The sequence below is a fragment of the Ornithodoros turicata genome, chromosome 1, assembly GCF_037126465.1.
Source record: "Ornithodoros turicata isolate Travis chromosome 1, ASM3712646v1, whole genome shotgun sequence".
Taxonomy (NCBI): Eukaryota; Metazoa; Arthropoda; class Arachnida; order Ixodida; family Argasidae; genus Ornithodoros; species Ornithodoros turicata.
The window spans coordinates 12,561,019-12,587,872 of NC_088201.1; the positions used below are offsets into that span (position 1 = coordinate 12,561,019).

Sequence of the window (26,854 nt, forward strand, 5' to 3'; positions counted from 1 at the left end):
TGTAACACAGTTCGATGAAATGGGCGGACCCTTTGCAACCTTTCCTGCGACAATTATATCGATCACTGGGAAGGTTGTACGTTACAGCGCTGGTTGGGACGTGCTGGTGGTAAACGGCGCTCGCTTGTGCAAATCAACTTTTTGTTTTAATTTTTTAAAGATTTTTTGTTTTTTAATCCATGAACTGAACAAATTTCGCGAGCAATCGCGAGCGAACTTGTTCATCGGCACAGAGACAATGTGCTCACCTGGCATAACGCAATTGCATGCAGAGATGTGATTTATTCAGTCCCCCCCCCCCCCCAACATGTTTGCCCCCCCCCCTCTCCCGAGCTTGCGGTTCTGGATAAAGCTGATGCAGTCTGTAATATAACATGAACTTACACTTTTTGCTCGACTTTGCTGCTTCAAAGAGACGACGTTTTTTTTTTTTTTTTTTTTTTTTGCTTTCGAGAATTCGTAAAACGCTTCCGATCATTTCGCGTCCGGATCACACCTGGACACCGAACATAAGACTATAATTTCCTAACTGTCCGGGTGAAATCCGGACAAGTGGCAACCCTGGCGGACCCCCTATCTACCGCATTCCATCCTAAGACCGCTGGAATAGTGGCGTAACCAGGATATTTTTCGGTGCGTGTTACGACATCCATCCATCTATCGGAGTTCAAGCCTCGTACTCACCCCCTACGCCCCTGTTTTGGAACCTCTAGTTCCTAGCATGATCTATTGGCGAATAATATCGGAAAAAATCTCCACCCAAGACAAGAAAGAATACTGCGGTCATGTCCACATCGTCGTCAACTTTCGTGATCTGCAGAACGACTTCGAAAATGAAGCAGAAGGATAGAAGGGAAATATGGTAATTCCCGTCTATTTCCCCCACCCCAACCCTTTAATCTATACTTCCAACTATTACGGGCGTTCCAATTGAGAAGACCAACCATACCATAAGAAATAAGAACCATAAGAAAGCTTCGAAGAAATTTCGTTCCACGGTATGTTCAGTTTAAAATCGTGTGCTTTTTTTATATTTTCGCTTCAGAACATTCAAGGGGTACGTCAGAATGCATTGGAGTAGGGGGATTGGACATAGAAAAAATACTACTATGTATATGATCAGCTCCTAGCATTAAGATGGCAAAAAATAGGCCGGGAACTTGGGGCCGTTTTGCCAAGCTATAAAAAGCGTCACTTCTACGGCACTGAACTCAATCCTCCTCATGTGCACATTCAGTGTGTGTGGACGGACAATCATCAGTCATGCTGGTGCCACGTGCCAGCGAAGGTCACGTGGCACTTTCTTCCCCCCATTGCACTTCTACACATGATGCCATGTATGATACAGGATCACTGCAATGCTGCCAACTCATTATATAATGTATAAAAGTTCAAGGTTCCACCAGCCGTTACGTCAAACGTTATCCCAGTCCCGCAAGAGTCCATCACTTAGCGCTGTGCTTGAAGGTAATGACCACAGCGCTCGCGACATTATTCAGTCGTTTCTTTATGCCATGGTAGTTGTTTTGTTTATTGAACACGAATCCCAATGTCCGTTTCCAACTTCCTAGTGCTTTCCCGATAGCTACATTATCAGTGGAAAATTGCTACCTATACCGCAGAAGCCATTAGAGGCACCCGTTCCCCTCAAGAAAGTGCTCTCTTATGAAATGTGTGCGCCCGCGTGCCCATTGCCAAGGGCTCTATGAGCTGGCACGTTCCAGGTCTCGCGCGAACTAGGGTCACCCGCTGATGTCTTGGAAAAACAATGATCACGAACAAGTGTCGGGGGAAAGCGGTATCCCGAAAGAAGCGGATACAGTGAACAGCACATGCGAAAGGCATAACGATCTCTTCTCCTCCTCTTCCTCCTCGAATTGCTTCCGTCATCTCAAACCGCATGTGTTCTTTCAGCTGATGTCTACCTCCGTGACTGTGCGACGGGCACAGTCTCGTTGAATGCTACGGTTACATCTCTGGATCCTTCGATAGCCCATGAACCCTTCTGTGGACGCGGTCTGGAGCCTTACTCCTCTGGTCCCCGTGCTGCTCATCGCTACGCTGCCCCGAACCACAGGTAGCCCAACTTGGGACGCCCAAAAGGTAAGGTGAGATCAGACCTTGATGGTTAACTTCCTCCTATAAAGTGCCAGCTTCCACAAGAGTGGAAAGTAATGTCACGAGTACAGACATACTTGCGACGTGAAAGAACGTTTTTTGGGAAGGGCGACCAACTCGCATGCTACATTACTATACCATATGTAGTCCGTCTTAGGGTGGATGATGCCGGTTATTGGAGCATGGTGCATAAAAAACGACGTATCAGGTTCAATACACAAAGAGAATTCCCCAAAATATACTCGGTGTGAAGGGGGTAACAACCAGGGTCGCCCTTTCTGTAGCATACTGTTGCATATGTAACAATCGACAGTACCACAGGAACTATATATTGGGGTCCCGTATGCATGGCAGCAACGCATTGCTCGCGTGGTTTCTTTTTCTTTTTTATTAATTTCAGTCATGCCAGGAACTATTGTCATTAAATTGCATTACCTCGGATGAGAGTCTTTTCACTCCACACTCTAAGAAAAAGAGGAGTACTTTCCTTTTGGGGACTAAATGCCTTGCCACAAAGAATAGTCCCTTTCGGGAGTAAATGCGCGGGAGTAAATGAATGTCACAGAGTGGAGACTGCATTTCACGCGCTGTTGTAAGAGTCCCAGGTACATAATTCGTGTGCATGCATGAAAATACTTTGAAGCAAACCGTCAACCGTGATATATCGAGTTATATAAAATCTTGCGCCATACATAGGGCACAATTTGCGAAGAAATATGCGCTGTTTCTTATACTCTGTGTGGCTGGAAAATTGCTACGTTGGCTGAGTTATACAGCCTTATGCCATCGAATTGACCAAGGGCACATATTTACGTGGACTTTTGCATTCTAGAGACCGTTGGCGAAGTTCAGTGACAATTCGCAGTCCTGGGGAGTAATTGTCGCGACTAAATGTCGGGTTAGGGGTCTAAAATAGGGAGTAATTGCAATCTAGGGGAGTAGAAGCTGCAATTACTCCCCGTTTTACTCCTTTTTTTCTTAGAGTGCACTTTAGTCCCGTAGATCAAGATGTATTACTTGCGACACTGTTGTCTGAAATCGGCACCCCGTGGTTTATTCCATCTCAAACCTCAAGGTGTTGCAAGATCATTTATTCCGAGTAAGAAACATGTGCAGCATGTGGTCTAGCTTTAAATACAATATTCGAAAAACATTTTCGAGGGCACTCAAGAAAATATGAGCTGCTGAACTACCGACAGCCGATTCTTGACAACCGTGTCGCGAGCAGTACATTCCGATACAGGAAGTAGCTTTTATGTGGGAGTGCACAGTTCTGCGAGAGAGACAATTATTAAGGATACTTCGCCTTCGTGCCGTAAATTAAATGCCACTTGAAGCATTCGGTGGCTCAAGTAGTGACCCTTTAAAAAAGCATTCACAGATACCAGATGCGCAAGTCACCAAAATATTTGAAGCCGTTAGCTCTAACCTTTTCGACCGCATTGGAGTGACATGGTCACGTGCTTCTAAGCTCGTCCCTTTTTGTGATGTGTGTTTGTGTTGTGCGTAAGCGGTTCCGGAGAAAGAGCAACCACCTCTTGTATCGATACTTGCCCGTGAATAGAAGCGGGACATTGCTCGAAACATACTCACGTGCGCAGTCACGGTAGCCCGGACTCACAGTAAATTATGGCGCGCAGCTGGAAAGCCTGCATGAGGAGACGCGCGACTTGGTTTAGTTATGTGAAGGGGTGATACATTTGTTGCTCAGCATAATGGGCACGCGTAATGTGCACAGGACAAAAGAACCTCCAACGTCAACGGACGTATGTACCGGTACACAGAACGCCAAGAAAGAATGACATTCCACGTAACTCAACTTTGCAGAGAGCCAGACTCCCCTCGTCGTCTTCTTGCGAAAGTTACGTGAAAGACTGCACTCTCAGGGCTGAAGTTTGGTGGTGGGGTCGTAAGATTTGTTTGGGTGTCTTCGGTGAGAAAAGTATCAATAAGTTAGTATTAGTTCGACTAACCTGGAAAACTGATATAGACAAGCATCTGCTCTGGAAGCAAGCAGAACGACCATGAAGGACAATTCGAGAGTTTCGATTTTATTAATTTAACGTGGCCATGTTTTTCAGACCCCACGGCGGGACATCTGCAGTAAGGGAGGAGGGTGGGGATCCTATACCCAATGCCGTTATTTCATTCATTTATTTATCTATTTACTTTATATTCTAACGGTTTCTTTGTTTTCATTTGTTTTCCGTTTGACGTACCATGGCCCACATAAAATACTTTGACGAGAGCGTATTCTGTTTAGTGTGTACTCATACTTGCAGAAATGAAGCGCAAATTTCAGCCCAAGCTGAACTTGCGTTTCAATTTCGTCGTCATCGTCGTCGTCATGACAGAGACGTCGAGACGTGTGCGCCTTCTGATCCCGAGATCGCGGGTTCGAACCCGGCCGAGGACGCCAGCAACTTGGTGGCAGGGTACAAGTTGCTTAGACACGCCGTCTTCTGCGAGGGACGTGAAATACGGGGTGCCGTGTGATGAGCTTTCATCGCACGTTAAAGAACCCTCAGGTGGGCAAAAAAAAAAAAAAAAATCCACAGACCGACCGCTGTGGCGTCGCTCATGATCTCAGTTGTCTCGCGACGTAAACACCCAATTATTATATTATTATTATACCAAGACCATGCTCCCACCGAAGAAGCTTGGTGAGTCAGCGAGCTTTGCAAAGGTATTGACTCGAAGATGGCTTGATAGACCGTGGAAAGATGCGAGCCGGGAGAAGGCCAAGCGAAAGCTGAAAGCACTTTCGCTGTTTAGCCCCATCTTTTTTTTTTTTTCATTCGTGGTTCGTTTCAGCCAAAAGCGCCGTCCTACAAGTATAGGCTGGTCGGACCGCGAGATACGACCGCAAATCGAGACGCCTGGTCACAAAATATTAATTACGAGTCTTCTTCTTATTATTATTATTATTATTTATTATTATTATTATGTGAGACACTCCGTGTACAGCCCGGCAGGGTTCGCGTATGTCCCGCCGGGAATGCCGACCGACAAAATTCACGAGTAAGAGTTTCGCAAGAAAGGTGTGTATACTCACTGAAAGAACTGTAGCATACAGGCACATTCACAGGGCAAGTATAACGTAAGCTTTCTCCCAGGTGTATTTCCACCCCCTGTGGTCTGCTCTGTCCCGCTTCAGGTGTGCCGAAGTATGCAGTTGCGCAGGAGCAGGGAATTGGAAACGTGTGCCCACAGAGGCTAAAGCCGTCCGTCTTGCGTGCGTGATTGACGAAGCACTTATAGAACACCCGGAAAAGGTGTGTTGCTTATACTGTAAATATAGGGATGATCTCACAAAAGGGGCGCCTCCTGTGGAGACCCATGGGGCTTCAAATATCTTGCAATACGACATATCTGGGCCACCTGCTATACTGATATGGTGCAGGAAGCTGTTGTCACAATGAATGGCTCTGGTCAACTGAATGCTCAGGAGGAGAATACTAATTGCACCTGAGGCCGCAACGGGATTAGTAAATTGCTTGCACATCTTCATGAGAACCTTGTGAGAAGGGACCACGTGGTGAGGGGTTGCAATTTGTCCGCGTGACGTCTTCTTTCGCTCTGAGACTAAAACCGTGTCCCATTTATTCTATGTTGTTGTTTTTTATTTATTTTATTTTATATAGGGTGCGTTAGAACGAGAAACTGGGCTGGTTGGTACGGGTTCATTGGAAGGATTCTCTGAGCCCACATATTTTTCTTTTTTTGTGCGCCCTACTTTCCTAATTATATAGGGTGGTGTTTTTAACGAGTACATATTTTTCATTAAAAAGCTATTAGAGCAACGTAGATGCATTTTTGCAGGTGGGCCATATCGGAAGGTGGACATCCTCTCGAAGAGAAGTGACTACCACACAAATAATTATTTAAAATTTGTTTCTGAACTTTTGAATTAGAAGATTTCAGGAAATGCGGGATGGCAGAATTGAGGTAGCTATTATTTAACCACTACCTTTTTCAAAAGTTATTTAACCTCGAAACAAGCACGTACTTTGAGATATCCATCGACAGATTTTGCTGTGCCAATCAGCAGAAACCGAAACGAGGCGCCCTTTACGCGTCGGTGGTTCCATGCACGATGGAGGGCCATGTGATTTGGAGCGATGGAGATGATTAGAGTCAGCACCGAGCTTTTGTGCAGAATAGAGCTCTGGTTCAGAATAAATCTCTTTACTTTATAGAACGAAGAAAACACACTGGCTTACATAACAATGACAAAACAACCGTTAACACTTTTGGTTGTTTTGTAATCGTTATGCAAGCCAGTGTGTTTTCTTCGTTCTATCAAGTAACATGTCCCCTGGCTTCTGGTCTATTCTCAACATCGTAAATCTCTTTGCGGCCCAAATAAAGCGTCGACACCGAACGGGGTTCTGCTTCCTTCGCTCCTGACGCGAGTGGTTTCAGTTTCGGTTTCGGCTGATGGGCATGGCAAAATATGGGATGGATATATCACAAAGCGCATGCTCGTTTCAGCTTTTAAAAACAAATTGGATTGCGTTAAATATCTGCCACCTCACATTTTCCTGAAAATCTCTACTTGACAGGTTGATTAACGAATTTTAGCTGTCTTGCACAGAATGTCCGCGCGGCCGTATACTAGTATAGCCGCAGGGGGTGCAGGTATACCCGCGGCTACACCCGCAGATATCCGCGCAGTGTTGCGATGTGCGGGTAGAAATTAGGTGTCTGTGCGGCTAAAATGCGGGTGTGGAATGCGTCCACGGGTAGTGCGGGTAAACCCGTATTACCCGCACCTACTACACTAACATTTTGCCGCCCTAAATTACTCATCAATTTTAGCCGAAGTTTTCATTAAGAAAATGCTGAAGAAGTAAACTTTTTTTTTTCACATAACCCATGAGTATTTGACCGCAACAGAATACCCTCATGAAAATTCCTTCACGAGCTGACTGTCTCACAATGGTATCGCGTGTCAGTCCATCATGTGAGGCGTTTTCCCACGTAGACTCCAAAAACGGAACTTTACAGCATGAGACGCTCAGAACTAAACCGTCCAGTAAACTAGACTACCCGCCATTCAGAACGATATGCTTTTCTCTTTCCTGATTTGTTGAAAATGGGCGATTTGAACATACAAGTAAGCTTGTTACGTGTTAATTACAAGTTCCAAGCATATATTTTAAAAAAAAATGCTAATTGATACAAAAAGGCGTTACGTCTCGCTCTCGCCTGAAATCAGAAGAAATAACTCACATCCACATCCTGCAACGCAATGTGTGCCGCAGAGCGTGTTATGCCGTGAAGTTCTCTTTATAGAGTGGACACTTGACGAAAGTTGTATGGGCGTGGATAATTCGTCCGAAAAAGCACCACGTCTGACACACCGCCAACTGGTGAACTTGTTCAGCTAGGTCGCGTAAGAACTGCGGACATTCCGGTATAAAAAGGGTTGAAGGGCTGCCTTCAAGAATATACGAATATACAGTTTTTTTTTATTCGACACAGATTTCTTATTTCAAAAATTTAAAACAAAATGCCGTGAGAGCAGCGCTGATGCCATCTTGGCAGGCGTGTTATGCAGCCAGGCGGACATCCTATAGGACAGTGTATGCAACTACTGGACGAGTATTTAGCGATTCATTAGTTCACTTACTAATTAGATGCTTTCCGGGAAATGCGATATAGCAGAATTGGAGTCAGTTGTTATTCAAATCCATCGTCCTTATTAAACGCTCTGAGAAACGAATGTACCTTGAGATATAAATTATTCAATATAATTTTTGAATTTTTTAATAAAATATAAATTTTATTATAAACTTTTTACAAGATTCGTTATGCAAATGAGCCGAAACCGAAACTACGCCCTTTTCGAGCGCAGAAACGACGCGACCTTCGCCGTATTTGGGCCGGAAAGTATTTGGTGGGAGTGATGAAACTGCTTGCCGTAGTCAGCCACGCTCAGGCAACGTCACGACTATCACATGGGAGGCGCGGGGGGGTCGTGCATCCTGGGCCGACTTCACGGGGAACTGTACCAACATTTGTCTCAAAAAGTCAGAGGAAATCCCAGGGAAAACACCCACACAGCACAGTCCGATCTGCCCAACAGATTAGCGCCTATGGCAATGAGCTCCAACACTCCATAGCACGTGGTGGCCCTCTCACATGGATTGCCTCTCGCTCTTTCTGCGCTCGAGTAGTGCATAGTTCTGGTTTCGGCTCATTTGCACAGCGAAATTTGGGCAATTTATATATCGAGGTATGTCCGCTTTTCATGATGTTTAATAAGGACGTTTTGGAAGTCCAGAAACTTTGAACAATGAAAGAAGTGAAGATATGCCGCAGAACTGGTGTGGTGCCCAGCCGAGCGCGGCGTCATAACGGCGCGGCTATGATCATTACGATGCAGAAATCGAAAACCTGCGCGTATGGGATGCTGTGGACCCAATACCCCATACTGTCCGGTCAGAGGGAAACCCGTAATGACCAAGGGTATAGTTGATGTTGGCTGCTCAGATTCATGAGGAATTCGAAGGGAGGATCACCTGCTGTGTTCTTGTCTATACCCCTTTCATATTTGATTCAATCTCACCCAAGAATGGCAGTTCACGTCGTATGTGATATCTCATACAACCTCTTGTTCCTTTCTAGTTTTTAAAGGAGTATGAGGCAGATGCACGTAAGTATTATGCGTGTCATTTTTATCGTGTATGCTTTCTGGAAGCCCCGAAAGGCGCAAGTCATCGTCTTCTCTAGGAATGCATGCGGTCAGGGATTTTCCCAGCAATTCCCACGCGCCCCCTAACAGCACCCCAAGATATTGCAACAGCCCCCAAAATACCGACAGGAAAGGCCAAAAACGCCACAAAAGCAGCAGATATGGGCGTCCGCCCCCCCCCCCCCCCAGATGAGAATCCTGGGAATATCCCTGCATGCAGCGTTCGTATAGTGACACAACAGAGTAGCAGAGGACAGTGCTAGACATGCGATCTAGGGTCAATTAAACACTACGTGAACACAGAAATTGAGGAGGGGGTCAGGACATCCGGATCCCCCCCCCCTCTAGGTCCGCTCCTGATTCCTCTTGGGAACTAGATGCGTTTCCACAACCATTAGTTCCTTTTGAGACTAACTGCATGAGATAAAATGAATGTCACAGAGTGGGGACTGCACTTCACGCTTTGTCCTCATAGTCCATATGCGCATCAATGGAAACAATTAACACTCATATGTCAAGTTATAAAATCCTGCGAAATGCATAAGGCACAATCTGTGAAGAAGGAACCACTAACTCTTTCTTGCTCTGTGGGCAGAAAATTGCGTTCTTCAATCCAATTCCCCGCAGATCACATATTTCCATATTTCTAGTACATACTTATACGTACACTTACGTATATAGACTATTGCACTTAGGGGACCATCAGTGCTGGGGAGTAAACTTCGGGGTTAGGGAGCTGAACTGAGGAGTAACTGCAATGTAGGGGACTAGATGCTGCAGTTACTTCCCGTATTACTCTTTTTTTCTTTTATCAGAGTGTATACCGCTTCGGATCTCTCACACGTGCGACTTGGTCGCTATCTGTACACAAACAACTTTTCATCTTGACCATGAGAGAACCGATGTTCTGAGGCTGGAACAACATAGAAAGGACAAACACATACAAAGCCTCAAATTGCCTAAGAAATTAACGATGAAAGATGGAAGTCACTGAAAAGGATAGCCATCTGTAGGACTCGAACCCACATCTTCTGGATGGGTGGTTGATTTGTCCCTTCAGATGACGCGCTCTTGGAAGTCGTTGGGGAGATGTGTTAGCTTAGCTCAGTTGGTAGAGCCCTAGACCGGTAATCCAGAAGATGTGGGTCCGGCTACAGCTGGCTAACGTTTTCAGTGACCTTCATCTTTCATCGTTAACTTTCTTACACACAAAAAGGAGAGATAACGAAAGAGAGTTCACTTGTTTTGAAATTCGTTTGTATTATTCTGCTCCTAAGTCAACTACACAATGAGTTCATGACAACTGGAAAACCACTACTTTTCCCCATAAAGGACCCATCTGTCCAACTGTACTCTCCGAATACCACCGACGCAAGAGAATTGTTGGAGGAAGGGCTGCTGAACTTTTAGAGTACCCTTACGCTGTAAGTTGAGAATTTCTACTTCCAGGGGATTACATTCTATATGCACCATTGTGGGACATTTTCCAGGTGAGCATCAGAAAAAAACTGAAGGGTTCGAACTCCAAACCATTTCCTTTCTGCGGTGGTGCTCTGATTACGGAACGACATGTCCTCACAGCTGCTCATTGCCTCAATAAGTATGTGTTATCACTGATGCTGTAGCTAGTCTATACCCTAAGAAAAAAAGGTAGAATTTCCAACCCAAGCTGGTAGAACGACAGTACTTCGACCATTTCGGACCAATCCACGCGCGTCTTCTCCTCCGCAGGTATAAGCGGCGGCGTCCCCTTCCTTGCTTCTCTCTCTCACGTTTGCTAAGAGAAAAAAGGGTAGAATTTCCAACCCAAACTGGTAGAACGACAGTACTTCGACCATTTCGGACCAATCCACGCGCGCCTTCTCCTCCGCGGGTATAAGAGGCGGCGTCCCCTTCCTTGCTCCTCTCTCTCAGTTTGCTCAGAGAAAAAAGGGTAGAATTTCCAACCCAAGCTGGTAGAACGACAGTACTTCGACCATTTCGGACCAATCCACGCGCGTCTTCTCCTCCGCAGGTATAAGCGGCGGCGTCCCCTTCCTTGCTTCTCTCTCTCACGTTTGCTCAGAGAAAAAAGGGTAGAATTTCCAACCCAAGCTGGTAGAACGACAGTACTTCGACCATTTCGGACCAATCCACGCGCTTCTTCTCCTCCGCAGGTATAAGCGGCGGCGTCCCCTTCCTTGATTCTCTCTCTCACGTTTGCTCAGAGAAAAAAGGGTAGAATTTCCAACCCAAACTGGTAGAACGACAGTACTTCGACCATTTCGGACCAATCCACGCGCGCCTTCTCCTCCGCAGGTATAAGCGGCGGCGTCCCTTCCCTTGCTCCTCTCTCTCACGTTTGCTCAGAGAAAAATGGGTAGAATTTCCAACCCAAACTGGTAGAACGACAGGAGTTCGGCCATTTCGGACCAATCCACGCGCGCCTTCTCCTCCGCAGGTATAAGCGGCGGCGTCCCTTTCATTGCTCCTCTCTCTCACGTTTGCTCAGAGAAAAAAGGGTAGAATTTCCAACCCAAACTGGTAGAACGACAGTACTTCGACCATTTCGGACCAATCCACGCGCGCCTTCTCCTCCGCAGGTATAAGCGGCGGCGTCCCTTTCCTTGCTCCTCTCTCTCACGTTTGCTCAGAGAAAAAAGGGTAGACTTTCCAACCCAAACTGGTAGAACGACAGTACTTCGACCATTTCGGACCAATCCACGCGCGCCTTCTCCTCCGCAGGTATAAGCGGCGGCGTCCCTTTCGTTACTCCTCTCTCTCACGTTTGCTCAGAGAAAAAAGGGTAGAATTTCCAACCCAAGCTGGTAGAACGACAGTACTTCGACCATTTCGGACCAATCCACGCGCGCCTTCTCCTCCGCAGGTATAAGCGGCGGCGTCCCTTTCGTTGCTCCTCTCTCTCACGTTTGCTCAGAGAAAAAAAGGTAGAATTTCCAACCCAAACTGGTAGAACGACAGTACTTCGACCATTTCGGACCAATCCACGCGCGCCTTCTCCTCCGCAGGTATAAGCGGCGGCGTCCCTTTCCTTGCTCCTCTCTCTCACGTTTGCTCAGAGAAAAAAGGGTAGAATTTCCAACCCAAACTGGTAGAACGACAGTACTTCGACCATTTCGGACCAATCCACGCGCGCCTTCTCCTCCGCGGGTATAAGAGGCGGCGTCCCCTTCCTTGCTCCTCTCTCTCACGTTTGCTCAGAGAAAAAAGGGTAGAATTTCCAACCCAAGCTGGTAGAACGACAGTACTTCGACCATTTCGGACCAATCCACGCGCGTCTTCTCCTCCGCAGGTATAAGCGGCGGCGTCCCCTTCCTTGCTTCTCTCTCTCACGTTTGCTAAGAGAAAAAAGGGTAGAATTTCCAACCCAAACTGGTAGAACGACAGTACTTCGACCATTTCGGACCAATCCACGCGCGCCTTCTCCTCCGCGGGTATAAGAGGCGGCGTCCCCTTCCTTGCTCCTCTCTCTCAGTTTGCTCAGAGAAAAAAGGGTAGAATTTCCAACCCAAGCTGGTAGAACGACAGTACTTCGACCATTTCGGACCAATCCACGCGCGTCTTCTCCTCCGCAGGTATAAGCGGCGGCGTCCCCTTCCTTGCTTCTCTCTCTCACGTTTGCTCAGAGAAAAAAGGGTAGAATTTCCAACCCAAGCTGGTAGAACGACAGTACTTCGACCATTTCGGACCAATCCACGCGCTTCTTCTCCTCCGCAGGTATAAGCGGCGGCGTCCCCTTCCTTGCTTCTCTCTCTCACGTTTGCTCAGAGAAAAAAGGGTAGAATTTCCAACCCAAACTGGTAGAACGACAGTACTTCGACCATTTCGGACCAATCCACGCGCGCCTTCTCCTCCGCAGGTATAAGCGGCAGCGTCCCTTTCCTTGCTCCTCTCTCTCACGTTTGCTCAGAGAAAAAAGGGTAGAATTTCCAACCCAAACTGGTAGAACGACAGTACTTCGACCATTTCGGACCAATCCACGCGCGCCTTCTCCTCCGCAGGTATAAGCGGCAGCGTCCCTTTCCTTGCTCCTCTCTCTGACGTTTGCTCAGAGAAAAATGGGTAGAATTTCCAACCCAAACTGGTAGAACGACAGGAGTTCGGCCATTTCGGACCAATCCACGCGCGCCTTCTCCTCCGCAGGTATAAGCGGCGGCGTCCCTTTCGTTGCTCCTCTCTCTCACGTTTGCTCAGAGAAAAAAGGGTAGAATTTCCAACCCAAGCTGGTAGAACGACAGTACTTCGACCATTTCGGACCAATCCACGCGCGCCTTCTCCTCCGCGGGTATAAGAGGCGGCGTCCCCTTCCTTGCTCCTCTCTCTCAGTTTGCTCAGAGAAAAAAGGGTAGAATTTCCAACCCAAGCTGGTAGAACGACAGTACTTCGACCATTTCGGACCAATCCACGCGCGTCTTCTCCTCCGCAGGTATAAGCGGCGGCGTCCCCTTCCTTGCTTCTCTCTCTCACGTTTGCTCAGAGAAAAAAGGGTAGAATTTCCAACCCAAGCTGGTAGAACGACAGTACTTCGACCATTTCGGACCAATCCACGCGCTTCTTCTCCTCCGCAGGTATAAGCGGCGGCGTCCCCTTCCTTGCTTCTCTCTCTCACGTTTGCTCAGAGAAAAAAGGGTAGAATTTCCAACCCAAACTGGTAGAACGACAGTACTTCGACCATTTCGGACCAATCCACGCACGCCTTCTCCTCCGCAGGTATAAGCGGCAGCGTCCCTTTCCTTGCTCCTCTCTCTGACGTTTGCTCAGAGAAAAATGGGTAGAATTTCCAACCCAAACTGGTAGAACGACAGGAGTTCGGCCATTTCGGACCAATCCACGCGCGCCTTCTCCTCCGCAGGTATAAGCGGCGGCGTCCCTTTCGTTGCTCCTCTCTCTCACGTTTGCTCAGAGAAAAAAGGGTAGAATTTCCAACCCAAACTGGTAGAACGACAGTACTTCGACCATTTCGGACCAATCCACGCGCGCCTTCTCCTCCGCAGGTATAAGCGGCGGCGTCCCTTTCCTTGCTCCTCTCTCTCACGTTTGCTCAGAGCAAAAAGGGTAGAATTTCCAACCCAAACTGGTAGAACGACAGTACTTCGACCATTTCGGACCAATCCACGCGCGCCTTCTCCTCCGCAGGTATAAGCGGCGGCGTCCCTTTCGTTACTCCTCTCTCTCACGTTTGCTCAGAGAAAAAAGGGTAGAATTTCCAACCCAAGCTGGTAGAACGACAGTACTTCGACCATTTCGGACCAATCCACGCGCGCCTTCTCCTCCGCAGGTATAAGCGGCGGCGTCCCTTTCGTTGCTCCTCTCTCTCACGTTTGCTCAGAGAAAAAAGGGTAGAATTTCCAACCCAAACTGGTAGAACGACAGTACTTCGACCATTTCGGACCAATCCACGCGCGCCTTCTCCTCCGCAGGTATAAGCGGCGGCGTCCCTTTCCTTGCTCCTCTCTCTCACGTTTGCTCAGAGAAAAAAGGGTAGAATTTCCAACCCAAGCTGGTAGAACGACAGTACTTCGACCATTTCGGACCAATCCACGCGCGCCTTCTCCTCCGCAGGTATAAGCGGCGGCGTCCCTTTCGTTGCTCCTCTCTCTCACGTTTGCTCAGAGAAAAAAGGGTAGAATTTCCAACCCAAACTGGTAGAACGACAGTACTTCGACCATTTCGGACCAATCCACGCGCGCCTTCTCCTCCGCGGGTATAAGAGGCGGCGTCCCCTTCCTTGCTCCTCTCTCTCACGTTTGCTCAGAGAAAAAAGGGTAGAATTTCCAACCCAAGCTGGTAGAACGACAGTACTTCGACCATTTCGGACCAATCCACGCGCGTCTTCTCCTCCGCAGGTATAAGCGGCGGCGTCCCCTTCCTTGCTTCTCTCTCTCACGTTTGCTCAGAGAAAAAAAGGTAGAATTTCCAACCCAAACTGGTAAAACGACAGTACTTCGACCATTTCGGACCAATCCACGCGCGCCTTCTCCTCCGCGGGTATAAGAGGCGGCGTCCCCTTCCTTGCTCCTCTCTCTCACGTTTGCTCAGAGAAAAAAGGGTAGAATTTCCAACCCAAGCTGGTAGAACGACAGTACTTCGACCATTTCGGACCAATCCACGCGCGTCTTCTCCTCCGCGGGTAGAAGAGGCGGCGTCCCCTTCCTTGCTCCTCTCTCTCACGTTTGCTCAGAGAAAAAAGGGTAGAATTTCCAACCCAAGCTGGAAGAACGGCAGTACTTCGACCATTTCGGACCGATCCACGCGCGTCTTCTCCTCCGCAGGTATAAGCGGCGGCGTCCCCTTCCTTGCTTCTCTCTCTCACGTTTGCTCAGAGAAAAAAGGGTAGAATTTCCAACCCAAACTGGTAGAACGACAGTACTTCGACCATTTCGGACCAATCCACGCGCGCCTTCTCCTCCGCAGGTATAAGCGGCGGCGTCCCTTTCCTTGCTCCTCTCTCTCACGTTTGCTCAGAGAAAAAAGGGTAGAATTTCCAACCCAAACTGGTAGAACGACAGGAGTTCGACCATTTCGGACCAATCCACGCGCGCCTTCTCCACCGCAGGTATAAGCGGCGGCGTCCCTTTCGTTGCTCCTCTCTCTCACGTTTGCTCAGAGAAAAAAGGGTAGAATTTCCAACCCAAACTGGTAGAACGACAGTACTTCGACTATTTCGGACCAATCCACGCGCGCCTTCTCCTCCGCAGGTATAAGCGGCGGCGTCCCTTTCCTTGCTCCTCTCTCTCACGTTTGCTCAGAGAAAAAAGGGTAGAATTTCCAACCCAAACTGGTAGAACGACAGTACTTCGACCATTTCGGACCAATCCACGCGCGCCTTCTCCTCCGCAGGTATAAGCGGCGGCGTCCCTTTCGTTACTCCTCTCTCTCACGTTTGCTCAGAGAAAAAAGGGTAGAATTTCCAACCCAAGCTGGTAGAACGACAGTACTTCGACCATTTCGGACCAATCCACGCGCGCCTTCTCCTCCGCAGGTATAAGCGGCGGCGTCCCTTTCCTTGCTCCTCTCTCTCACGTTTGCTCAGAGAAAAAAGGGTAGAATTTCCAACCCAAACTGGTAGAACGACAGTACTTCGACCATTTCGGACCAATCCACGCGCGCCTTCTCCTCCGCAGGTATAAACGGCGGCGTCCCTTTCGTTACTCCTCTCTCTCACGTTTGCTCAGAGAAAAAATGGTAGAATTTCCAACCCAAGCTGGTAGAACGACAGTACTTCGACCATTTCGGACCAATCCACGCGCGCCTTCTCCTCCACAGGTATAAGCGGCGGCGTCCCTTTCCTTGCTCCTCTCTCTCACGTTTGCTCAGAGAAAAAAGGGTAGAATTTCCTACCCAAGCTGGTAGAACGACAGTTCTTCTACCATTTCGAGCCAATCCACGCGCGCCTTCTCCTCCGCGGGTATAAGCGGCGCGTCCCTTTCCCTTGCTCCTCTCTCTCAAGTGTACTCTAAGGAAAAAAGGGTAGAATTTCCGACCAAAGCCGGTAGAACGACAGTACTTCGACCATTTCGGACCAATCCACGCGCGTCTTCTCCTCCGCGGGTATAAGAGGCGGCGTCCCCTTCGTTGCTCCTCTCTCTCACGTTTGCTCATAAAAAAAAGGGGTAGAATTTCCAACCCAAGCTGGTAGAACGACAGTACTTCGACCATTTCGGACCAATCCACGCGCGCCTTCTCCTCCGCAGGTATAAGCGGCGGCGTCCCTTTCCTTTCTCCTCTCTCTCACATTTGCTCAGAGAAAAAAGGGTAGAATTTCCTACCCAAGCTGGTAGAACGACAGTTCCTCTAACATTTCGAGCCAATCCACGCGCGCCTTCTCCTCCGCGGGTATAAGCGGCGCGTCCCTTTCCCTTGCTCCTCTCTCTCAAGTGTACTCTAAGGAAAAAAGGGTAGAATTTCCGACCAAAGCCGGTAGAACGACAGTACTTCGAGCATTTCGGACCAATCCACGCGCGTCTTCTCCTCCGCGGGTATAAGAGGCGGCGTCCCCTTCGTTGCTCCTCTCTCTCACGTTTGCTAAGAGAAAAAAGGGTAGAATTTCCAACCGAAGCTGGTAGAACGACAGTACTTCGACCATTTCGAGCCAATCCACGCGCGCCTTCTCCTCCGCGGGTATAAGCGGCGGCGTCCCCTTCGTTGCTCCTCTCTCTCACGTGTGCTCAGAGAAAAAAGGGTAGAATTTCCAACCCAAGCTGGTAGAACGACAGTACTTCGACCATTTCGAGCCAATCCACGCGCGCCTTCTCCTCCGCGGGTATAAGCGGCGGCGTCCCCTTCATTGCTCCTCTCTCTCACGTTTGCTCAGAGAAAAAATGGTAGAATTTCCAACCCAAGCTGGTAGAACGACTGTTCTTCCACCATTTCGAGCCAATCCACGCGCGCTTTCTCCTCCGCGGGTATTAGCGGCGGCGTCCCTTTGCCTTGCTCCTCTCTCTCACGTGTACTCTAAGGAAAAAAGGGTAGAATTTCCGACCCAAGCTGGTAGAACGACAGTACTTCGACCATTTCGGACCAATCCACGCACGCCTTCTCCTCCGCGGGTATAAGCGGCGGCGTCCCTTTCCCTTGCTCCTCTCTCTCACGTGTACTCTAAGGAAAAAAGGGTAGAATTTCCAACCCAAGCTGGTAGAACGACTGTTCTTCTACCATTTCGAGCCAATCCACGCGTGCTTTCTCCTCCGCGGGTATAAGCGGCGGCGTCCCTTTCCCTTGCTCCTCTCTCTCACGTGTACTCTAAGGAAAAAAGGGTAGAATTTCCGACCCAAGCTGGTAGAACGACAGTCCTTCGACCATTTCGGACCAATCCACGCGCGCCTTCTCCTCCGCAGGTATAAGCGGCGGCGTCCCTTTCCTTGCTCCTCTCTCTCACGTTTGCTCAGAGAAAAAAATGGTAGAATTTCCAACCCAAGCTGGTAGAACGACTGTTCTTCTACCATTTCGAGCCAATCCACGCGCGCTTTCTCCTCCGCGGGTATAAGCGGCGGCGTCCCTTTCCCTTGCTCCTCTCTCTCACGTGTACTCTAAGGAAAAAAGGGTAGAATTTCCGACCCAAGCTGGTAGAACGACAGTACTTCGACCATTTCGGACCAATCCACGCGCGCCTTCTCCTCCGCAGGTATAAGCGACGGCGTCCCTTTCCTTGCTCCTCTCTCTCACGTTTGCTCAGAGGAAAAAGGGTAGAATTTCCTACCCAAGCTGGTAGAACGACAGTGTCTACTCTGTAGTTTGCTTCTACTCTGCAGTTATACCCAAAAGGTAAAATTTGTTTGAGTAGAAATGTGGTTGCAGTACAGCTCTACCGAGACGGGTAGATAATTCTACCTTTTTTTTCTTACAGTGTATAGTCCGTCCTCCATCTGAAGGGGTCGTGACACTTTGATATTGATGATTGCATACCTGGTTCACGAACTATACTACTTCTTTCTTCGACTGCTATTTCTTTTCAGAAAGTCACCCAAGATCCTGAGCGTGAACATCGGCGATTATAATTTTGCCTCCTCTCATGATACAGAGAATCACGTTCGCGCGGTGCCAACGTTCAGACAACACGAGGAATATGATGTGCCATCTTACAGAAATGATATCGCAATCGTCTACCTCAACGAATCTGTGTCCCTGCTGCAGAACAGCCTGGAGACAGCCATACTGCCGCCTCTGAATTCGGACATAACGCCCGGGACTGTCGCAAGAGTGGTTGGATGGGGAAGGCTGCGCTATGGTTAGTGAAGTTCGTATGCTTCCTTTTCAAAGGGTACACTCCACTACAAGCTTATGTAATCACCAAAATGTCCCCTTTTAGTAGTAAAATGGCAAATCGTAATAGCAGTGATAGCTGCTCATTCCCTTGCAAGCTTTAATCAACCAACTGTCAAATTGCCTCAACCAGCGTGGCAGATGACATCAATTCGCAAGGTATGGTACTACGCAGGTGGCACATCTCCTACGAGGAAGGGAGAGCAATATTTCCAGTCTTGCGCTTCCCTTTCCCAGTGTGGTCCGAAATTGAAGAAGGCGTTACAAAGCACGATACTCTAAAGGGACAGTCAAAAAAATCTTTATCATGCTACCTGTCGCGAAAGACAAACGAGAAGAGTGCTTTTGACGCTATGCAATTCGTGCTCCTGCGTTTTTCTTTTGTGTGTGTGTGTGAATTACACTTGGGAAGAGGGGAGGGCAAGAGTATGAATCACATAGCTGCCAGAAGGTGGCCCTGGGATAGACGCGCATATAAAGTTTTTCTAGTGCTCTACGCACATAGCTGTCTCTCGCAGTCAGCTGTTGCTGACTGGCTTTGTTGCTTCACCGGTCCGAATCCTTCCTTCTTCAAGGGCCCGGAAAAACAACAACATAAAAAATAACATATATCTCAATTTCGTTTCAATTTCATCTCGTTTCATTTCATTCCCCGCATCACCACCAGCAATGGGGTAGAGTATCGCCCCCGGCGATGAGACTCCCCAACCATCATCTGGTACAAAAATAGAAACAAGATACATATTGCTATAAATTACCACTGTAGAGGATGTTCACATTGAAGTGCTTTTCAGTGCTCCCTGAATACTTTGTTGTGCAATTAATTTTCCCCAGGTGGGCCTAAGTCAAGTATACTGAGGAAAGTGGACATACCTGTTGTCAATCGCACAATATGCCAACGCCCCTTGAAGCACAGGATTTATCCACTTATGGTGTGCGCTGGAGGGATCGAAGGAAAGGATGCTTGCATAGTAAGTTAATTCACAGCAATCACTTCCATGCGAAAGGGCCAAGACTTTTTTTTCGCGTGAAGGGACAGTTCGCTCTCGAAGCATCAATTCGCACCGTATCTGTTCCACAGGTAGTGTATTTCCTGATTCACCGAATCCTTGCTTCCCGTACGTTTCGCAGACTCGAATTTTCATTATCGGCTTTATAAATCGCTGGAATCCACACGATTTGAAATTCGCGCGGATAGACGTATGCGCGACGTCACGGTGGGGAAATGTGGGCGTGGCGGCTTCCTTATCTCCTGCTGTGCATCCCGGTGCAGAGAATACGTGAGGAGATGTGGGAGAGGGACGTCACACGTCACGGAAAGGTCGCGCTATTCGGTCGGATTCTACGGCTCTCCTCCCCGTAGTTGCGAGTCCGTTGCCGACTTTGTCGACAAAATACGAATAACTCGGGAAATACTTACATCGATTTCGAGCGAGAGTGCTCGCGGGAGTCAGACGCTCCTGCTGAACACATTTATTTCAATTATGCTAGGGAGCGAACTTTCTCTTACTGTTTACAAGTCCTAAGACGTTTTTGTTGTACGGAACATTTGAAACAAATTCAAGCTCTCCAACCAAATTAACAACAAAAAAAAAAAAAAAAAAATCACCCAAGGACTTTGAAACAGGGCTCTTTATTTTCGTCAGTATCGGACACTCTTCTTGATGACCCGGTAGATTTTTGGTGCTTCCCCATATTTATTAATGATTCGCTATTAATTAAGTAACACTCAATTACAGGGCGATTCTGGAGGACCCATGTTGATTCAAGTCAACAGTTACCACGTTGTCGCTGGCGTGGTGTCGTTTGGAAAAAAATGTGCCCTCAAGGACGTCTATGGAGTTTACACTCGTCTGGGCCTTTATGGCCCATGGATATACAGGAACACTATCGATGCTGAGTGCAAGCCAGCATTTACTGTTGACCGGGACTACCCGTGGCGTTCATACGAGGGCTTAGATACCCTTGTGTTTGATGACATTACTGACAACATTATTAAATGAATCATATCTGTGAGCATATAATTAAGCGTCTTGCGACATGCACGTGGCACTGACAATTTATGTAAATACAGTATTCGCAAGGTATTTTGTATTTGATCGTTTGTATTGTACACCACAGGATAGAAGGTTTTTTTCTTCTCTAAACACACATATACAATGCATCTCAAGAAAAGAAAGCATTTCGATTAGTGCATTTATAAAAAATCATATCATTTATTGGAATCTGAGAGATACTTTATTTACAGTAAATAAATTTGCTTGTTGCTAACTAAGCATGCGAGATAAGCTAAGCTAAGTGTGTGCAATACTTATAAGCAAGTACAAACTGAGGCAACAAACTATGCATATTATTGACAGATACTTTGAAACTTTGATACAGCCAGCTTGTAGAGCTATAGGAATGAGCGAATGCCTTTAAAAGCACCTGAACACAGTTGAACTGTCTCTACACAGAGGTCAGTGGCATAGCTACGGGATCAGAAACACCATACAGTGTGTCCAAACTAACGTGCACCGGGGTAAAAAAAAAAAAAAAAAAAAACACGGTTTGCCACACGCGAATGAAAACTGCAGAATATTGTGAAGAGTCGCGTGTTCTCATCGCCTGTATTTTTTTATTCATTGATTAGGCGCAATTAATTAACTAACTTTTTAATTATTCGTCTTAGGGCCGAGATGTGAATTATAAAGTAGTAGAGCATGTCGAGAAACACCCATCACAATTGTTTCCAACAGCGTACGCCTTGCGTGGAGTTTTTTCCCTGGTAAGAAAAAACACGCGCGAAATCCGAAAGTGTACGACGTGACATGAGGCGAGCGCGCCTCGATTTCAGAGCTTTCAAGCGTACAGAAGAACTACTAGATCCGTTATCTGCCGAGAAGCGACCTTCAGGTGAGGTGCTGATACGCTATCGCCTGTCAGCATGGAATACCCAACCCTCCCCGGATGCGTCAACAGCTGTCGGCGGCGCTCAACTGAAGTAGTTATGGTGGACTACCAGAAGTACGCGCATGCACGTGACGCATGTTCTTCGAGGTTGCATAATGATTCAAAATGTTACCGACCAAACAAAGCGCAATAAATATACCAACGGCAAAAAGAATCTGTGTGATACGTATGCGCCAGGAAACCTGTAATTTAGTTTCGATAACCACGCTGCTATCGATCAGCTGGCAACTATGTTTGAGATGCGTTTGTGGCCAACACGAAGTGCATTGTGCATTCGTTGTTCTCGTTTGCTTTCACTTGCAAGCGTACTTCCTTGTGAGACAATCCTGTGTCTCTCCTGATGAGTAAGCTTTCCAAAGGAAGTAGGAATCCTTCCGCGCAAAGTAAAGGTTGATACTTCTCGGCAGATAACGGATGTGGTAGTTCTGCTGTACGCTTGAGAGCTCTGAAATCCAGGCGCGCTCGCTTGCCTCGTGGTACACTTTCGGACTTCGCGCACGTTCTTTCTTACCACGGAAACACCTCCAAAGGCGTACGCTGTAGAAAACAATTGCGATAGGTGTTTCTCGACACGCTCTACAACTTTCCAATGCACATCTCGGCGCCTAAGATCGACGAATAATTAAAAAGTTAGCTATTTATAATTAATCAGCCACCATGAAAAAATACAGGCGATTAGAACACGCGATATTCTCCTCGCAATATTCTGCAGTTTTCATTCGCTATATGACGCACCATGTTTTTTTTAGACCCCGCTGCATGTTAGCCTGGACACCCGTATGTGTGTCCATTTAAGTACTTTCGTAAACTCATAGCAGTGAGCTTTTGGACAAGCCCTTATTGTCTGTGAAACGAGACAACATGGCAGCGGAGAACCGATCTTCAATTTTTGTTATCTATAATTTGAAACGCGTGTCTCCATAGTATTCAGACAAACTACATGGCACGTGTTCGGTTCCTAAGTCGAGATGTTCGTTGGCAAAGCATCATTGCAAATGGTCTTTACTATAAATTACACAAGCTGGCTTCACACAGCACATAACAAACCATTGTCATCATGTAGTCTATTTATTAAGAAGATACAAATTTGGTATTTCTATGTGGCAAGCAGGGAGATATGAAATAAAATTCAAGATTCGGTTAAATGCAGTCACATTCACACAATATCACAATCATTTTCATGCTCAAAGGGCTTGGGACATATTGATATCGGTGGCTAACTGCATCAGTACTGCAGTAAGCATGCGTAACTATCAGCAGCCTCACTGGCACGAATGCCTGCCATTTTTGATGCGTGTATTTTCCCCTGTGCTGTAAAACTTAGACTACAGGATCACACTGATGCAAGTTGTCTTCATCTATCCAATGAGACCTATTGTATACTGCCACAAACCCCATTAAGTTAGAAGAGTATCCTTCCTCTTGCAACAGGTAAATTTAAAAGGAAAATGTGTGACACTGTGATTTGGAAGACAAGAAAATGCTGCTTCACTATATAAACAAAGCTTGTTCAGAGTTCAATATGTAAATTTGATGCTTAGTTATGCAGTATGTATTTACTAGACAGAGACCGTGTGTCTAAATTGTTTTCCTTTTACTGAGAACACTGTATCTTTAAATTAATACACACTACGAAAGGAAGGTTAGGTAGCTGCTATATGAAGGACACAAGAAAAAGCCATTTCCAACAGTAGAGATTCTGGAGGGCACAAGTGTTTGAGAGCACTGTTCTTAGCATACATATTAGGAATCACAGAGATGAAAGCAGTGTTTCTCTCTTAGCATTGCTTGGCAGTCCAGATAACTCCAGTGAAGCATCGGCTTCTGTCCTACAAACGGATGTCAAGGAATATGGAATTTATTACAAAATACCCACAACAACGAGTCTGCATGATGCAGGCACACAAGGAACCATCCTATATATCAATGGAGGTACACATAAACTTTGGTAGTTTTCTAGGGTTTTCTACTTGACATTGCATCATTACATGCTCAAATGTCAAACTTGGTGCAGTATTTATAATAGGTAACTGCCAACAGCATTCTCATTAATACAGTGGAAATCATTTTTAGTCATCCCGCATATAGAACAACACTGGGTATAGTCACATGTACGTTGAACTCTATGCACATTCATATTGCACATGGCCAATGCTCTACTACACATAGTGCAGTTGTGGTCAATCTCGACGGCAAGCTTGAGGTATCCTCAAAATCTGTTTACAGCTTCACAAGATGGTGACTGGCTTCAAATTGGCTGTTTTAGTGTCTTGTGACTCCAAAATATTAACACTGATAACAGTTTTTTATCAACATGAGGGGGAATATGATGCGACAACAAACTGTACCTTGCACATAATTTTTGTGCAATATTTGCTATATCAATAGAACATTGGCCACAATGGCTACATTTTTGGCTACCATTTTGTAGGATTTCAAGTCGACAAACTAGATTGTGTGAGCATACAATAAAAGCTAGAAAGATGCATTCAGTTTTATCTGTCAATACGTGCTTCACGACGAAAATTGTCATTACATGAGTGCCTCTAGAGACAAGGTCATGGTGGCAGTTGCTCTGGATATGGTAGCACTAGACGGACTCGATGATGATAAGATCAAACTAGTAGAACTTGCACTTGTGACACTTCGTGGTTAACTGGGTAACATGGGTGGAATGAGCTCACTGACAAATCACAAAGTTTTATGGTTTCAAGTGACAACTTGATGTTTATAGTGACAATGATAAAAAAGCAACATGACAAAATTGTATGGTTTCACAATGCTGAGCATGCTATCAATGCTGTGCTATGCTTCTCAAAGCAGCTGACACAATGTTTCCACTAAAAAAAATGCTCTTTCATTGTACCTAGATTAACACAGTACAAAGCTAGTACATAGTGCCTCTTTAATTTTGGAAACATATTATTTATTTACGGTACAGTATTACCGCGCATTTCTCGGCATGCCAGATTTTACGAGGTGGACCAGATTTTCGAAATCACACCTCTGGTATCATATGTCGGCGTGCTGGAAAATACGGGTTTCTCCGGCATGCTGGTCACCCTCTTTTTGATTCGGGCATGTCGAGAAATGTGCAGTAATACGGTATTGATTTCTGACAGTGCTCCCACAAAGGGGAAATAATTTCCAGTCAAACGAGAGAGCAACCTGTGAGCCAAATAAACAAGGGCCAAAAGCAAATACAGTCAACCCTCAATTTATGAACACCTTCGGTTCCCCGAAAAATCGTTAATAAATCGAGGGATTCATAAATCGAAAATTCCGTTAAGTGAGTACTATCGAGCAAATGGAACAGTATTTTCGAGTTGATATTGTGTTTATACATATTGTGTAATTTTTGGACCATGATAATTGGACCATGCCTTCTGCTGTATCAGTCTCACAAAACAAAGATGTTAGCGCATTCACACTCTGTTTATTATGCAATACTAAATAGTTTAATTTTGCTTTGGACCATGCCTTCCGCTGTGTCAATTGAGGTCAGGAACACTTCTGCAAAAACCCGTTTGTTGTTCGGATTTCGGGGGGGTTAAGAAATGAGGGTGCAATACCTCGAAAACGTTTTGTCCGTTCAGGCGTCATTCATAAGACCACGAATAATCCCTTTGAAGGTTTTTGTTGGCCTCGTAACGATCCGATCCTAAATTGAGGGCAAAAACGCTGTGCAACTCCTAGTTGGTTCCCAGAAATTCTATTCATTATTCGAATATCGAGGTTCATAAAACGAGGGAAAAATGCATGTAACAAGTTTGGTTCCTCGTGCTAGTGTTCCTAAAACGAGGGAATTCATAAATCGAAGGTTCATAAATCGAGGGTTGACTGTATGTGGTATAGGAGTCGGTTCCTACGTTGCCATCACATACCAACGTGCGATAAAGTGCAATAAAATACACCAAACAACAGCAACTGAGAAGGATACAAAGCACCAGCGACTCAAGACAAGACAAAAAAAAAAAAAAAAAACATCAACATAGCATTCACAGTCTTTTTAAAGCTACACAGGGAAGAAGCTAATGTGAGCTCAACATAGTACCGATGATAGCATAGTGCTACTAGGTATTGTGCCTTTGCCCAACGATGTTGCTTATAATGAAGTGCTGAGCACTGCTTCCCCGCAATTCCCACGAGGTCGACTATAAACGGTCTCCACTGCATTAACCTGAACATGCGATACTGTATTTGTGACCTTCACATAGCTACCAAAGCGTGTGGCTTCCCCCACAAAAATATCGCAGCATCTCATTTGTACTGAAGGAGTGGCAAGCTAAGTTCTGGACAAAGCCAAGCAACATACTTTTTTTTTTGTACAAAAGGATTCAACAAGAAAGTTTACATGACATGAAGCATGTAGCAACAATGAGGAACCCACATGTTTCTATGTTTTTGCTCCTCAATGGGACATGTTCCTTTCTGTGCACACAAGTGGGGAATGAAGATCCCAGCATTAAGTGTGAACATCACAAGACAGCTTGTGTATCATAAACTGGCAGTGGGAAATTCATAAGCATATGGCAGGCTATATTTAAGCGTATCGGATGGAGTTCTTCATAAATATTACAAAATAAGGTTTTATTTAGCATAGTGCATAAGTTCATTGTTGCTCTCAATCTTAATTAAATAGTGAACGTTTATAACAGGGTTCATACGTGAGACTGCTGTCATGAAACCACGAAACATGTCAAGGATTTCAACAAATCTGAAACCCATTAAAAAAACAAAAAGAAAACACTGCTACATGTTGTAAAATGACACGGAAATTATTGCTAGGCATTGGGTTTTAGAGGGGCTTTTGTGAAGTTAGCATAAGATTTTTTTACTTCCAGGTTACAGAAAGACAAACAAATAAAACAGAAGAAAGAAAGAGAAAAGAAATGTAGCAGTTCCATTTTACTGTAATTCATATCACAAAAGTTTAGAGACAAGAGCACATAAATTAAAATGATGATGACGTTGGAAACAATGTTATGCGATACTGTATGAAACTGTATACAAAGTTGGTAATTGTAATGCATGGACAAAAGTTAATTAAATATTTTATAGAGCTGTATGAACTCTGCTATAATTCACTGCACAACACTCTAAAGTATTCTTTCAGAACTCATTAAGCCACTACAATAAAGGCATTGAACACAGCTAGGAACATACAAAGTTACAGAACATCTTATCCATGAAACCCATAACATTATGTAGTCACTTTCACTAATGCGAGTGAATTGGAACATCTTTGAAATGGCAATATAACATTATAAGCAATCTGGCAGTGTGATGTCTGTGACAAAGTTCAATATCACAAATTTTGTG

At 46.1% G+C, this 26,854-nt stretch overlaps 1 protein-coding gene and 1 long non-coding RNA gene across 2 annotated transcripts; both read left to right on the forward strand.

Moving 5' to 3' along the window:
* The first annotated feature begins 1,920 nt into the window (after nucleotides 1–1,920).
* On the forward strand, nucleotides 1,921–8,780 carry LOC135397144 (uncharacterized). The gene is made up of 3 exons (XR_010423600.1): nucleotides 1,921–2,103; nucleotides 5,276–5,393; nucleotides 8,752–8,780. It is a non-coding gene; the product is annotated as an uncharacterized LOC135397144 (long non-coding RNA).
* An 8-nt stretch (nucleotides 8,781–8,788) lies between these two features.
* On the forward strand, nucleotides 8,789–20,596 carry LOC135373212 (venom protease-like). Its single transcript, XM_064606602.1, has 6 exons — nucleotides 8,789–8,867; nucleotides 10,151–10,242; nucleotides 10,309–10,418; nucleotides 18,274–18,545; nucleotides 19,415–19,551; nucleotides 20,320–20,596. Exons 1-6 carry the CDS (start codon nucleotides 8,789–8,791, stop codon nucleotides 20,581–20,583), a joined length of 954 nt encoding a protein of 317 aa, XP_064462672.1. The 3' UTR covers nucleotides 20,584–20,596.
* The last annotated feature ends 6,258 nt before the right edge of the window (nucleotides 20,597–26,854 follow it).